The 16,736-nt window shown below is 50.3% G+C and overlaps 1 protein-coding gene across 2 annotated transcripts in view; it reads right to left on the minus strand.

The window, feature by feature from the left end:
* STAG1 (STAG1 cohesin complex component) overlaps window positions 1-16,736 on the minus strand; it is a 1,379,617-nt gene that overhangs the window by 492,747 nt on the left and 870,134 nt on the right. For both annotated transcript variants that reach the window (XM_086943907.1, XM_086943908.1), the window contains exon 16: window positions 13,490-13,593. In XM_086943907.1, the coding sequence (XP_086800033.1) occupies window positions 13,490-13,593 (104 nt within the window). The remainder of the gene's footprint in view (window positions 1-13,489; window positions 13,594-16,736) is intronic.

Raw genomic sequence — 16,736 nt, forward strand, 5'->3', positions numbered from 1 at the left:
CCACTGTCATGGCATAGTCCCAGGCGATGTCATTCAGCGTGCTGAGAATGTGTTTGGTGTCTCGGATGTAGGACGGTAGATTGGCTACAAAAGGTTGTAGAAATATGTCAACATACTCTGATAGCTTTTCCTTGGGTCCACCAATGTCCTACACAATTGGTCTGCCTGGCGGGAACTGGCGATTCTTATGTACCTAAGGTAGAGTATATAGGCATGGGTGTCTGGGATGTTCTATACTAAGGTAAGTGTGCTCATTAAAGTCTAGTAGGCATAGATCGTGCCAGCCCTTGAGTTTCTAGGAGACTCATCAATGTCCATATGGAATTGAAGGGTAGTTTCTCATAGCAGTCCACCTCACTGACTTGTGAGATGATTACTGTCATAGTCAACCTGGTTCATGAGAACCACATTGCCACCTTTGTCTGCCTCCCGTATTGTGATGCTGCCATATACCATCAGTTGTTCAAGTGCTTTTTCTTGATCCGAGGCAACATTGAGGGGTTGCTGTGTTTCTTAAATCACTTTAGAAGAGTCACTTCTAAATGTTCGGCGATTGGACGTTACTAAATAAGTCACCAGAAACTGGCTTATTTTCATTTGCTGACAATTTTTGTTTGGATAAGCGATCATCTTTTAAATGCACAAGTCTGTCTAGAGACAACAATGGTGATTTGCTTTAGTAAAATAGCATGGGTTTCCACAGGCTGGAGGACAATACTTGGGCCGCTCTTTGCGATAAAAATACCGTCACAAAGGGTAACGGACATATGATGTTAGTGATGGATATCTTTTACTCCAAACTTCTATACACTTGTTTGTTTATTAGCCCTGAAGAAGTCGCTGTGCACAACAATTAAGCGTGACGAAACATGTGTTGGCAAAGGATCTCAAGATTAAACTGAAGTGACTGTTTCAACGGAGGAACAAGTTTTTTTATTATTGTCAATGATACATAATATATACTGTTGGCGTGTGCAAGGGACTGTTTTAATCTATCGTGAGATGGTACGCTTTTGAACGGACAGACCTTTCTTGGCACCTTTAGAACCAACGAAGAGTGTATCATCCACCCGAAAATCTTTTGTGCGGTCAAGGTAGAAGGGCAGTGCATGTTTAGGGTCCAGACAGTGGAGTCTCTCCTTTTCCTTGGAAGGGTGTGGAGCTAGGAAAAATGATAGTTTTTCCTACGTGAAATGGTGTAACCACTTTTGGAAGGTAAGAGGGCCTCGCCCTAAGCACTGCTTTGTCCGGATGCCAGAGCAGAAAGGAGGCTAAGGAGATATAATCCTGAAGCTCACTCACCCTGTAGCAGAAATGATGGCAACAAGGAACGCAGAGTGAGAAGCCTGAGAGGACAGGTGTGAACAGGCTCTAAGGGAGCACACGAGATAGGTTAGAACAAGAATTAAGTTTCACTGGAGTATTATGAAAGGAGATGGTGGAAAGAGATGAGTAATGCCCTTAAAGAATTTACAATAGGGGAGTGGAAAAAGAGGGTTGATCTGGCCGCCGAAGGAAGGCAGAGATGGCTGCTAGACAACCTTTAAGAGTGCCTAGACCAGAGCTGTGCTGGGCCAAAGAAAGTATATACAAGAGAACCTCTAAAAGTGGGGCAGAAAGGGGATCCACAAACTTTGCTGCGCACCATGCCACAAACGTGTTCCATCTACAGGTGTATACCGTTTTAGTGGAGGGATGCCTGGCTGCCAAGTGCAAATGCTACTTACCAGTATGCATCTGTTCTTGGCATGTAGGGCTGCTGACATTCATATCTGTGCATAGATCGCCACCTAGTGTTGGGTCCGGATGATTGCACATTGTTGTCCTGGAAGAGTCTTCGAAGTATCACGAGATAGGTGGCTCCTCCCCTGGACTACAGTGCGCATGGGCATCGCCTCCATCCCCAGATTGTTTTTAGCCATTGGCAGAGATGGAGTGAAGAATGTGAGTGATGACCATGCTATGAGCATATGTATATATATGAATGAATACTGCAGCTGCTACAGGCGCCGGGGAGGAGGGTGGGCGATATGAATGTCAGCAGCCCTACATGCCAAGAACAGATGCATACTGGTAAGTAGCATTTGCAGTTCGAGGCATGTGGGCTGCTGAATTCATATCTGTGCATAGAATACATAGCAGTCCCTCCATTAGCGGCGGCCGCCCGTGCCAGCTGCAGCAGTCTGAAAAAGCGTTTTTAGAACAGCCTGACCAACAGCTGCCTGCTGTTTGGAATGCACGTCTACACAGTAGTGTTTAGTGAAAGTATGTGTGGTAGACCATGTGGCTGCTCTACAGATATCTTCTAAGGGAATGTTACCTAGGAAAGCCATAGAGGCCCACAACTTCCTGGTGGAGTGGGCCCTCGGTGGGATAGTGAGAGTGCGCTTAGCTTTAGCGTAACAGATCTGAATGCACTTTACTATCCACCTAGCAATCCCCGCTTTGGAGATAGCGTTTCCCTTGTGGTGTGTGGCAAAAGCAACAAAAAGTTGTTTAGTTTTGCGAAAATCTTTTGTCCTGTCTACATAGTACATCAAGGCCCTTTTAACATCAAGGGTGTGGAGCATGCGCTCCGCCAGCGTCTCTGGGTTTTGGAAAAACACCGGCAATTCAATTGTCTGGTTTATGTGGAATTGTGATACCACTTTGGGTAGGAATTTAGGGTGAGTGCGGAGCACCACCCTGTTAGCATGTATCTGGATGGTGAGCGCCTGCAACTCGCTAACCCTCCGTAGCGATGTGATTGCTACTAAGAACGCAACCTTCCAAGTCAGAAACTGAAGCTCACAAGAGTGTAGTGGCTCAAAGGGAGGACCCATCAGCCTCGTAAGAACCACCTTGAGGTTCCATGCTGGAGCTGGTGGGGTCCTTGGTGGAATGACCCTTTTGAGTCCTTCCAGAAAGGCCTTGATAGCAGGAACCCTAAAGAGTGACAGGTGCTGCCTATTCTGGAGGTATGCTGCCATAGCAGACAGGTGAATGCGGATGGAAGAGTACGCCAGATTGCATTGATACAGGTGGAAAAGGTAACAAATGATGTTTTGAATGGAAGCATCTAGCGGGTCAATATTGTGGTGAGCACAGTAGATGACAAACCTCTTCCATTTAGCCGCATAACAAGCTCTAGTAGTGGGCTTTCTCGCCTCCCGAATGATGTTCATGCAATCGGGAGGAAGATTGAGGTAGCCAAACTCTAGGACTTCAGGAGCCAGATCGCCAGGTTGAGCTGTTGCGGATCTGGGTGCTGAATGTCGCCATGGCTCTGCGTCAGAAGGCTGGGGGTGAGATGAAGCCTTTGATGCGGCACCACGGACAGTTCTAGAAACGTGGTGTACCATGGTTGGCGAGCCCACGTCGGAGCAACCAGGATGAGAGTCATCGAGTGCTGCCTGAGCTTGCGTGCCACCAGCGGTATCAGAGGTGCTGGGGGAAAAGCGTACGCAAATCTGCCGGACCAGTTCATCCACATCGCATTGCCCTGTGATTGCGGGTGTGGGAACCTGGCGGCGAAGCTTTGGCCTTTTGCGTTCTCCTTTGTGGCGAACAGGTCTATCTCTGGATGACCCCACCTTTGGAAGTACGGTTGGAGTACTGATGGATGTATCTCCCACTCGTGCATCTGATGGCTGTGCCTGCTGAGCAGATCCGCCATTTGATTGTCCTTGCCCGGGAGATGCTCTGCCATGAGGAAGATGTTCCTCTGAATGGCCCACTTCCACATGCTCTGAGCCAGATGAGACAGCTGTGGAGAGTGTGTGCCTCCCTGCTTCTGAATGTAGTACATGGCCGTCATGTTGTCCGTCCGGATCAACACGACTTTGTTGCACAGATGTACTTTGAACGCCTTTAAGGCCATGAAGATTGCCATCAGTTCCAACACATTGATGTGCATCTTCCTCTGCTGTAGTGTCCATAGTCCCTGCACAGTGTAATGGAGTACATGCGCTCCCCATCCCTGGAGAGAGGCGTCCGTCGTCAGGATAATCTGTGGGACAGGCTCTTGGAATGGTCGGCCTTTGCAAAGGTTTTGTGGATTCCACCAATGCAGAGAGTTGTATGCCCGACCGCTCACCAACACTAGGTCTGTCAGTTGCCCATGAGCCTGAGTCCACTGACGTGCTAGGCACTCCTGAAGCGGACGCATATGTAGTCTCGCGTGCGGGACAATGGAGATGCAGGAGGCCATCATGCCTATCAACTGCATGAACACCTTCGCTGGAAGCGAGTGTTGGGGTCTGAATCGTTGGATCAGCGCCTGGATACTGGCGATTCTCACTGAATTTGGCTGCGCAGTGGCTGCCAGAGTGTTGATTGTCGCGCCCAGATACTGTCGCACGTGGGCGGGCTGGAGATGGGACTTTGGGTAGTTCAGAGAGAATCCCAGATCGTGCAGGAGATGAATGGTGCGTGACACATGGTCGACGCACTGTCGTTCTGTCCTTGCCTGAATGAGCCAGTCGTCCAGGTAGGGAAAGACGTGGATGTGCTGGCGACGGAGATGCGCCGCCACAGTCGCTAGGCACTTTGTAAATACCCTTGGTGCCGTGGTGACCCCGAACGGCAGGACCTTGAACTGGTAATGCTGGTCTAAGATCGTGAACCTGAGATACTTCCTGTGGGAAGGATGCAGGGGGATATGAAAATAGGCATCTTTCAGGTCCAGCGTAGCCAGGAAATCCCCCTGCTGAAGCAGGGGAAGCACCTGCTGCAACGTGAGCATATGGAAGTGCTCCGAGAGTATGTACCAGTTTAGGGGCCTGAGGTCCAGGATTGGCCTGAGGGATCCGTCCTTCTTGGGAATTAGAAAATACAGGGAGTAAACCCCTGTTCCCCGCTCTTGCAATGGAACGAGCTCTATCGCCCCTTTTTGCAGCATGACTAAAACTTCTTGCTGCAACAAGGTCAAATGCTCGCCTGACATAGGACGGCTTCTTGGGGGTATGTCCGGTGGAATGGAAGTAAGCTCTAGACAGTACCCGTACTGGATAAGAGACCTCACCCACCTGTCCGTGGTGATGGTCTTCCACGCCGGCAGGAACTGCTGGAGTCTCCCCCCGACCGGTGTTGTATGGTCGGGGGGCAGTGACAAGACGTCACTGTTTGGTGGTGGTGGTGGACCTGGAGCTATTGTTTCCACGTCCCCTGCCCTTGACATTATTGCCTCTGTAACCACCCCTACCCTTGTTGTTGTACGAGGTCTGGGTGTTACTCTTGTAATATTGTGTGGACTGGGATGCCTGCCCCCTTGAGGTGCCTCTGGAATTTGAGCGGCGAAAGGAACCACTCCTAAACTGCTGACTTTGTAAAGCCCCCATTGATTTTGCAGTTTCCGTATCTTTTTTTATTTTCTCTAGGGTGGCATCCACCTCAGGTCCAAACAGGTGGTCAGGATTCACTGTTTGATTTAGTATTGTAGTTTGGATATCGGGTTTGAACCCTGAAATTCGAAGCCAGGCATGGCGTCTAAGCAACACACTGGTATTGATAGCCCTGGAGGCTGTTTCTGCCACATCCAGGGCACATTTGATGGATGCATTCGTAATGAGTTTTCCTTCCTGAATCAGCATCTCTCCTGCCTCCTTGTATTGGTCAGGCAAGTGTTGCAGTATGGCCTCTAAGGTGTCATAATGGGCCCTATCATAACGTGCAAGCAGGGCTTGGGTGTTAGATATTCTCCAGATATTAGCTGCCTGTGCAGCAATCCGTTTGCCTGAGGCCTCGAAGATCTTGGACTCTTTGTCTGGGGGAGGAGCGTCACCAGTAGTTTGAGAGTTCGCCCTCTTCCGAGCGTTGGAAACAACCAAGGAGTCCAATGGCAAGTGTCCCCTGATATATGTAGGATCCGTGGGCGCTGCCTTATATTTCCTGTCGATGCGAGGGTTGACCACACGCGCCCGTGTGGGCTCCTTGAAGACCTCCGTTGCATGTTTAAGCACCCCCTTGAGCATCGGCAGCGTTTTGACCGACTTTTCAGCCACAGAGAAGGTGTCGAATAAGAAGTCCACATCCACGGGGTCCGAGTGCAGCTCGACGTCGTGGTTAGCCGCAGCTCGCTCGATCAGAGCATTAAAGGCCGCCGAGTCCTCTGTCGGGGACGTCTTGGCCGCAAAAAGTTGCGTGTCCTGACCCGATTGTGGGTCCTCCGTGTCGCCTCCGGCGGACCAGGGCTCGTGCTCCTCCTCCGGATCCGAGTACGCCGGATAGGTGTACTCGGCATCTTCTTCGTCCGCATCGCCTGCGGGGGAACGCGGCGGCGAGTGTCCCAGGGCTTGTGGGGACACAGGTTCCACCAGAGCCGAAGAGTCCGCAGAGTCCCTTTTGTTCTTGAGAGGGATCTTGAAATGTTCCAACGCCGGCTCCGTCGTGATCTTCCTTTTGAGGAGAGACAGTTTCCCGGTGTTGGCGTCGATGATTACCTCACGACGTTCCTCTTCAGCAAGCGGCTGGAGCCGAAGCTTCGACACCACCAAGGCAGCTTTCGGCGTCAATACCTCCTTCGAGGGTCCGCCCTGTTTCGGCGCGAAGGCCTTCGGCGCCGACTTGGGTGGTAGGGTGAAACGGATAGGCGTTTGCCCCTTCGCAGGTTTAGGCGTGAGCTTAGGAGTTACAGAGTCCTGAGCGGGAACCACACTGTCCTTTCGTATCCGCTGCAGGGATTCCGCTACCTTCTTCGTCAAGGTCGTAGAGGGCTTGACCGGTCCGAGCGACCCCTCGTCGTCGAGAGCCTGATCGCCGGCAGTCACTTTCTTCGGTGCCGACGCCCCATGCTTATGAGCGTCGTCGCCCTGACGCTTCTTCGGAGCCGTCTTCGGATCCACGACCCCTTTCGGAACCGACGCAGCCGCGTCGGACGATCTCGCCTTCGGCACCGACCCCGAGGGCATCGGGTCGGCCATTTTTGCGCGGCTCTTCGAGTCGGCCATTTTGATTTTCTTGGAAGTTGACGCCTCCAGAACCTTCTTGACCAGCTCAACTTTCGCTTTCGGTTTCGCATCCGAGGGTGCGTGACCAGTTGGCTTCACTTTCGTTTTCTTCGACGTAAGTGATGGTTCACAAATGTCCGTGACCCGGCCCGGAGGCGGGGACGTAGGACTCATAGTTAGATCTTGGGTAAGGCCCGAAGGCGATCCCTCGACCTGGGCCGTATGAAGGGGAATAACCCCTGAGTCTGGTTGGGGATGCTCCTCCTCCGAGCTATCACCCATCGTGGCAAAAGCCTGATCGTCGTCCCCTACCTCGTCGGTGACTTCGTCAAAGTTCTCCTCACCCGCGTCGTAGGTCTCCCCCTCGGATGCGGGATTAGAGTCCGAACCTTGCACGTCGTCTTCTTCCTCGACAGATTCTTGGAAAATGTCATCTGGTGGGGGCGCCGTAGCCGATAACTTAGCCTGGAGCCTATGGGCTCGACGAATCTTCAAAGTCTTCTTGCTCCGGAACTTCGAACACGCCATGCAGGTGTCTTCGCGGTGATCCGGTGACAAGCAGGTATTGCACACAGGGTGCACGTCGAGGTGTGAATATTTTTAGTTACACACCGGGCACTTCTTAAAAGGAGTCCGCTCCATAGCAAGAGTGTAGTGTAGGCCCGTCCGCGCCGAAAGCACGTGGAAGGGCAGCAAGAGATCGGGGCTGAGAGTCAGAAAGAAACCCGTACGCAACTATACCGACGCCCAGCCTAAAGACCTTTTGGTCTCGAGTAGAAGTAGAACAACTATCGGTTCCGACAGAGGGAACCTAAACACATCCGAACCCAATGGCGGAAAAAAACAATCTGGGGATGGAGGCGATGCCCATGCGCACTGTAGTCCAGGGGAGGAGCCACCTATCTCGTGATACTTCGAAGACTCTTCCAGGACAACAATGTGCAATCATCCGGACCCAACACTAGGTGGCGATCTATGCACAGATATGAATTCAGCAGCCCACATGCCTCGAACATGACATTACAGCCTTGGGGTGGAAGGGCAAAAGCTCAACTGTCGCCGCTCAATCGCCACGCAAAGATGGGGAAGTTGAACAAGTTCGGATGAAGAACCCTCCCCTGTTTCTGCGACAGAAGATCCTCCTGAAGGGACAATCTGATTGGAGGATCAATGGCCATGTTCAGGAGCTCAGGGTACCATACCTTTCGGGGCCAGTCCAGAGCCACACGAATAATTTGGGCCCGGGCACGCTTTATCTTCTTCAGCATTCGGGGCAGTAGTGGTACAGGCGACAAGGCATACAGGAGGCCGCAACTCCAATCGCAACGAAAAGCATTGCTGAGCATGTGCCGCCTTGGAAACGACAACCCGCAGAACTGCCGACATTGAGCGTTCTCTTCGGTGGCGAACAGATCTAACCAAGGCTCTACCCACAGCTGAAGGAGTCCTTGCACCACCTCAGACTGAAGAGGCAATTTGTGATCTACCAGGCAAAGACGGCTGAGCTTGTCCACCCTGGCGTTCATAGAACCTGCCAGGTGTTGAACCACCAGTGTCATGCCCTGATGTTCCAGCCATGTTCAGAGGCGAAAAGCCTCTTGACACCGGGTCCACAACCCCACATCACCCTATTTGTTGTAGTACCACAGGGCAGTGGTGTTGTCTGTGAACACCTGCACTACCTTCCCTTTGAGAGAGGGAAGTAATGCATTCAGTGCATGTCGAATAGTCCAGAGCTCCAACAGATTGATATGGAGTCCGAACTCTGCCGGAGACCGGACGCCTCTGATCTGCGCCTCTGGCAGATGAACTCCCCATCCCAGGAGTGACGCATCTGTCACCACCATTAGATCTGGTTGGAGACGGGAGAGGGATCTGCCTCTGACCCAAGCTTGGTACGTTAGCCACTATTGCAAATGTTGTGCAGTTCCCATTGAAATCTGCAAATAGTCGGAAAAATTCCCCTTATGCTGCCCCCACTAGAACTTCAGGTCTCATTGCAGAGCCCCCATATGCCATCTGGCATGATCCACCAGCAGAATGCAGGACGCCATGAGGCCCAGTAGCCTCAGGGTCATTCTCACCGAAATCCGATATAGAGGCTAAAACATCAGTATCATAGCCCGAACATCCCGGACTCGCTGCTCGGGAGGATAGGCCCGAAACTGCACTGTTTCCAGAACAGCAAAGATGAAAGGGAGCGTCTGAGAGGGAGTCCGGTTTGACTTCGGCACGTTGATAGTGAACCCCAACGAGTGCGGGAGGTCCGCCGTAGTCTGGAGGTAGGAGAAGACAGCCTGGGGTCAGACCGCCTTTAACAGCCATTCGCTGAGATTGGGGAGGTCTGGAACCCCTGATCTGCGCAGGAGTGCTGTGACTACTGCCATCACTTTCGTGAACATCCGAGGGGCACTGGTAAGGCCATAGGGGAGCATGGTGAACTGAATATCTCGTGGCCTACCGTGAACCGTAGGTAGCGTCTGTGGGCTAGCAGGACAGGACTATGGAAATAGGTGTCCTGCAAGTCCAACGCCCCCATCCAGTCTCCACGGTCGAGGGCAGGCAGGATCTGTGGCAACATGAGCATTTTTAACTTCTCCTTCCGGAGGAAGCGGTTGAGGGCCCGGAGGTCTAGAATAGGACGCAGGCATTTGTCCTTTTTGGGCACCAGAAAGTAGCAGGAATAGCAACTACGACCTTCCTCTGGAGCAAGGACCCACTCAATAGCTCCCTTGGCCAGGAGAGCTGAGACTTCCTGGCAGAAAGCGCCAAATGATCCCCGACATGTGATGGAAAGACGGTGGAATGGAGGGAGCGGTAATCTCGAAGGGGAGGGAGTTGCCCCTTCGGACTATTTGCAAAACTCACCTGTCCGACGTGATGGATTGCTAGTGGGGGAAGTGATGGCAAATCCTGCCCCCCACTGGCCATTGATGGGCCTGAAATGTCAGACTAGGAGCACTAGCGTAACGAAAATAGAGGGGGCCTTCCTGCAAGGTATGTGGAGAGCCCCCTCTGGGCTCAAACTGGAGCTATCCGGCCAGGGTGCCTTGCTGAGGGGCCCCCTGGCGCTTGGGGGGCCCCCGCACCCCGAGGGCTATAGGGGCCTGTGTTACGCCCCTGACCAGGAGGGTATGGAGGCTACAGGAGGAAGGGTGGGGCTGGGGGGGACTGGCCCGCCCCTGGCTCTCAGACCCATAAGGTCGCTGGTTCCCTCATCCGCGGCCAGGCAGTCTGGGCAGCTTGCATGAACCGGTGGCTGGGCCAGACGTGGATGGGCGCCGCTTATGTAGCCATAAAAGGAACCAAAAAGCAGATTGGAGTGGTCAGAAAGGCGAAGCGAGGCCCAAAAGATCTGCCTGTAGCCCGAGAATCTTTAAAGCGCTCCAGCACCGAGTCTGCTTAGTCACCAAAAAGACGACGGCCATCAAAGGGCATGTTCAGCAAAGTTGATTGGACATCCCCGAAAAGTCAGATGTCGTCAACTAGGTGTAGAGCCTAAGGGCTACCGACGTGGCAATCGTTCTGCCCAGTGAGTCGGTGATATTCAGCCCACATCTGATTGTTAATTTGGCTGCGTCTCTCCCATCCCATTCCTCTCCCACTGCCTTGAAGAGAATGGCCTGGGCCTCCTCCGGGCGCTTAGGCAGCGCCTGCACAACCGTATCCCATATGGGGTGGGAGTATCAGCCCAAGTGGCACGCAGTATTCACAGACCGCAGCGCTAAGCTGGAGGAAGAGAACATGAGCTTCCAAAGGTGATCCAGCTTCTTGGATTCCCTATCTGGAGTAGCAGAAGGGAATGCGTCCTTTGAAAAAGAGGCTTGGACCAACAAGCTCCCAGGGGAAGAGTGTTGGGTGAGGAAAACTGGGTCGCCCGGGGCTGGGCGATGGCAGCGGGCAATCGTCCTTTCCACAAGAGCCCCTGGCCTGGGCTTGGACCAGGTGCCCGTAGAACATCAGTGAGGGCTTCGCTGAAGGGATGAAGAGGTTCAGAGGAGGATGCCGCAGGCTGAAGCACCTCTGTCAGGAGGTTAGCCCAGACTGCCACTGAAGGGAGCTCGAAGCCCAAGATCTCGGCCGCCCTTCGCACCACCACAGGGTAGGACGCTCCCTCCTGCATAGCCACAGTAGGGGGAGAAAGCAAGCCATGGTGTGGAGAAGTGTACAAACCACTGGTGTCATCCAGTTCCTCTTATCAAGTCTGGTTCTTCCAGTTGGTCTGTTAAAGGCTTGAAATCATGCAAACAGCATAGTGGGCAATTGGGGCTGCACCAATATATTTAATTCTGATGTGTATGGTGAGGATGCTCAACTTTGTGACCCCATCGCTAAAAAGTGACAGAGAAAAGACTTTCTCTCCAAATAATCAGATTATGAAAAGGAGCATAAAGTTAAACTTAATTCCTTCACCAATTATGCTCAAGCATGTAATTAAACCTCGTTCATTTGCAAACTACACATATAAGATCCACAAAAACTAGAGCGCAGAGTCTTGAGATTTCTTTTTTCTTTTTTTTTCAATCATTCTTTATTTGTAGTCAAATGCATCAGCCCAGCCAACACGTTTTGTCCAACATGGACGGATAGACAGAGGGCCTTGTATACCAGACTGGATAACCAGCTAGTACTGATCAAAGGCAATAATCCTTTCAAGATTTTAACTGAACGGACGCGACCGGGATTACCAGTGTACAGAAACTATATCTCTTAATAGAATAAGCATTTGGGAGCTCTTCAATAAGACAATTTCAATATGGATTGAAGGCATTAAGTCCAGCATGATTTTACCGAAATGACGCTATGGTGATTGCCTATGTATTTATACCACATCTGGTGACTGAAATAGCACCTTGGTGAGCTTCTATAAAGACAATTCCAACCCTGATGAAGTCCATGTTGGACGAAACACGTTGGCTAGGCTGATGCATTTGACTGCAAATAAAGAATAATTGAGGAAAAAAAGAAATTTCAAGACTCTTTGCGCTCTATTTTTTGAATTTGTGGATCTTATAATATAAATGTGTAGTTTGCAAATGACAGATGTTTAATTACATGCTTGAGCATACTTGATGAAGGAATCCAGTTTACCTGTATGCTCCTTTTCAGAATCTGATGGTCTGCTAAAGAGTGCAGCGACCCGTCCCAGTCCTCATCACCCCCTTCTTGGCAGTAGGGAACACCGGGGACGAACAGGGGAACAAAAGTACCCTCTGGCGTAGATTCAGACGTTGGTCTGGCTTCAGGTCCATCTTGGTGGTGAGGATGGGGACGGCGCCGACCAAGGGCACGGCAGGCGCCGGGGGCTTCGTCACCGGGGAAGGCTGAGTGAGATCGACCGGTATCGATCCAGATACAGGCCTGGATCTGTGGGGTCCTCCCGCACCGGAGCTGCCTGCATTGAAGGCCTAGGGCCCCCAACCGGCTCCATGGTGCCCAAAGGCGTGACTGCATGCTCAAAGATGAGGTGGAAGGCCTCATAGAACTTGCAGAATTAAGCAGGGGATGCTCCGGCTCCCGGAAACTGGGGAGGCACTGAGTTCTTCCTGAAGTAGGCACCGGAGACAGAGCCTTAGAGCAATAATGCTCTGAGTCCCACGTCGTATCAGTCGACCGACTGGGAGAAGGCAAAGAGCGCTGGTGCTTCTTCGGCTGCTTCTTCTTGGACTTACCCAAAGACCTCTAAGACTTGGAGTGCGACGAGGTGTGGGGGCTTCGTGAGCGGCCTCAAGACCTTCCTCACGCACGAGACCTGGAATGACGCGGAGCAGACCGCTGGGCCTCCAATAACTTTCGGGACCACTCTTGCAAAAACTTTGGATTCTCGGCCCACAGTCGGAGCACAAGTTTAGCTCTCTTTGGATCTGCGCTATGCTTGAGCGGAAAAGGAAGAACGGACGTCAGCGTGCAGGGGCGGCGTGTAGGCACTGCAACTTCATCCCAGTGACCACGACACAGAGGGACATGGGTCGACCGACGCCACCTACCGACGAGTAGGGGTACTGCTAAGTAAAAATTCTCCAGATCCAGTCAGATACCTGGGGGTAATTCTAAAGGAGGGAATCTACAACTGTCTCTTTCAGATTATTTAGAAAATAAAAATGAAAAAGATGCCAACTTCATAGTTCTTATTGCTCATACATGATCAACAAGGTTAGCTATCAAGCAGTGAGGACTGATAATCAGCAAGGCTTATTGCTGAGTATTAGCCATAAAGTTAATTTACATGCCACTAGACCGTAACACTATTTAGCGCTCTCAATATACAGTTCCTTATGAGGTAGAGTACCTGTCAATATGCCTTGTAATGTATACTGCTATCTAATTCATAAAAGAATTTCCAAACTTAACATTGATCGAAAAAACAATCTTTTATGAACAAAGGCAAGTAGCATCATGTTAAAAAGGGGAAATAAACGTGTTTCTGGGTGTTTATGAAGCTAGTAAAATGCAGACAGGTGCACAGTACACTTTCCTGAATTGGATATAAAGTACTGGAGAAGTAAATCTAGAACTTCACATGCACATTAATTTGAAAGCCATACATGATTGAAAATACTTACCCTCTTGCCAGTACCCCTGCCCACTGGAGGATGCGCTTCTGCGGCTTGTCGTATTGTACACACCATAAGTTCAATAAGAGCAGTCTCCTGTCGGTCAGACATAACTATAAAAACATAAGGGTTACAGGAAAAGACATGAATAACTTTCAAAAGGACGTCTTTTACATATAAACAAGATTAAAGCAGGGAGGCTTGGCTTAATAGTGGAATATTGAAATTTTTTAAAGACATTACAGTTTTTCATGTAATGATTACCTAAATTATGAGAAAGTGTTACTTTAAAGTCATCTAAAGAAAAAGAGGGTTCGTACCTAGTTATTGTGGCAACATTTGATCAAAGGGTCCTTCACATAAAGGTTTAGCAATTAAGAAGGGCAAGAACTCAAACCTGAGAAGTGTCAACAAAGCAAGACCTTTTGAAAAGAAAATATATTGTCCTAAAACCATTTGTTTTCAGCCTGTAGTGTTGTGGATTTACATTTATTTTATTTATTTACTGACATTTTTACAGCGCATGGCTGCCCCAGCGACGGGGCGTCCCAGCGCTACCAAGTAACCATGATCAAAGTTGACAGTGAAAACGCCCCCCCAAAAATAAACAGAAGAGTGGGTAAAAGAGTTATTATCCCGGAAACAGCCATGTCTTTATAGCTTTACGGAACTCCAGGTGATTTTGGAGTCCTTGAACTGCGGGTGGGAGAGAATTCCAAAGTTTAGCTGCCAACACTTTGAAGGACCGACCGCCTGCTCTAACTCTACGGACACGGGGAATGCTGACCAGTCTTATATCCGATGACCGGAGGGGACCGTTCGGTCTATAGGGTACTAACATATTAGCTAGAACCAGGGGAGCTTGATGAGACAGAATTTTATGAGCTACACATAGGGTCTTGAACTGAATTCTTCTCTCCACTGGCAACCAGTGAAGCTTAGATAGCGACCTAGATACTGAGCATGATTTAGGAAGTGCCAGCAAAATCCGAGCAGCGGCATTCTGAATTCTCTGCAGTCGCTGAATACATGATTTACTGGCCCCTAAATACAAAGTTCCCATAGTCCAGCCTCGCCAGGATAGTGGCCTGAAGGATAGTCTGACGAACCGAGGGCTCAAAGAACCCCAAAATAGGCTTGAAACCTCCCAAAACAGGTGCCTGCAACTGACTTAGATTGCGTATCAAAGGACAGACTTTTGTCAATCCAGAAGCCCAAGTTCTTAAACGCCTCCTTGGTGCAGGTTTAAGATTCTCCGGCCACCACTGTTCTGCCCACATGTCACTGTCTTTCCCCAGCAGAAGAATTTCTGACTTACTGGTGTTTAATTGCAGACAGTTTGCTGTCAGCCAGTCAGCAATTGCCACCAGATCATCCTTGAAGTTGACACAGTTTAGTTCATGATTCTTGGAGAAGTCGATGACAAGTTGGGTGTCATCGGCGTAAGACACCAATGACAACCCTCTGCTCCTGGCCACCAATGCCAGAAGCTGAACATAGATATTATAGAGCAAAGGGCTCAAAATTGAGCCCTGCGGCACCCCATGTCTAATGGCATGTTCCTTGGAGTAGAAAGGTTATGAACAGACTACAGGGGCTGTCCGACTACCCTGAACCAGGGACAGTAAGTAATTACACCTAACAAAGGGTTCAGGTGAAAACAAAACACAATTAACATTTATACACTAAACATTAGAGTTACACACAAAATGAGGGTGAAAAAGAAGAAGCCTATGAATACACCCATTGAAATTTTTTTACAAACAATTATAATTTATAATTGTTTGTAAAAAAAATGTCAATGGGTGTATTCATAGGCTTCTTCTTTTTCACCCTCATTTTGTGTGCAACTCTAATGTTTAGTGTATAAATGTTAATTGTGTTTTGTTTTCACCTGAACCCTTTGTTTGGAGTAGAAAGGTGGCATAGTAACCTGGAAGGCCCTGTAGAAAGGATTGGAACCATCTTAAAGCCAGACCCCCGATCCCGATCTTCCGAAGCCTGCGCAATAAGATTTCATATGACACCGTATCAAAAGTGGCACTTAAGTCAAGGAGAACCAAGGCCACTGAATTACCCTCATCAAGACTGCCACGAATTTCTTCGGTCACCACCATTAAAGCAGATTCCATACTATGACTGGACCTGAAACCATTTTGAGGATGGTATTGACATTAATTCCATGAGGGGGCACTTTAGGACTCACCGAGCCGTGAGGGGAACGGCATATCACCGCCAGGCATTCCGCTCCGCTCCAGTGTGCAGGGGCAAGCAACCACCAGGACCTTTGCTGCTACCGCCGAGAGGGCTGAACCACAAGCCCCAGGTGCCCCGGCGGTCGCAGATATCGTGTGTCACACCAGAGCGCCCGGAGGCGCGATAAAGCTGAGGAACACCTCTCGCCCCGCGAGTCGCGGGAGGCGCCAGGGAGAAGCCCGGGACAAGGACGGGCCGTCTGTGGCCGTCCGGGGCAGGAGGAGGCAGGGCAGGGCCACGACCCCTGGCAGATTGGACATCGGACACAGAACTGATCCATCCCGTAGTGAGTGCCTAACCTCTTCATAAACCAGTGTTCCTATTGATATTGTTTATCGCTTAAATGGCTAAACTGCGCTCATGTAAAACTCCTGCACTAGCTGGTACTATGGATAATTTTATGATTAAGATGGTCACAAAAATTAATTCTGACCGTCGCCAGTCGCTGAGTCGGACTACCCCCCCCCCCCTTGCCTGCAGCCGACTCTGTTGTTGTAGTATTGGATAATACTGAGGATAAGGATATGAACGAGGGAGCCCTATCCGCCCCCCCTGTAAAGCCACACTTGGACTTTGCTTCTACATCGGCGGATATCCCTGTCAGCGGTGACGTTTTGCCATCTTCTCCCACTGCTGTTCCATCTCTGGTCGCCGCCCAGTTAGGGCTTGTAGAAGACTGATCAACAAGCGTGGGGGGCATCGTAAGATCATGAATACTGTAAGCTCCCAGCCTGTTCGGGTGGAGGCAACGAATGACAATAGTAAGGGGGGGGGGGGGGCAATGAAGCTGTAAATGGTGACCATCTTCAGCTATTTGCAGACATGTTGACCTCTAAATTGGAGCTACTGATCAAACCCCTATTGACAAAAAGTAGATATGGTGACAAAGGAAGTAGCCAGATTAAGTTCACTCTTATCCCCTACAGCACAAATAACTGCTGAAAATACCACAAATGTACATCAAAATGCCACCTCTGAGGGTGTTGTAGCGAATGGGGTT

This window comes from Lissotriton vulgaris, chromosome 11 (genome assembly GCF_964263255.1).
Source record: "Lissotriton vulgaris chromosome 11, aLisVul1.2, whole genome shotgun sequence".
Lineage (NCBI taxonomy): Eukaryota > Metazoa > Chordata > Amphibia > Caudata > Salamandridae > Lissotriton > Lissotriton vulgaris.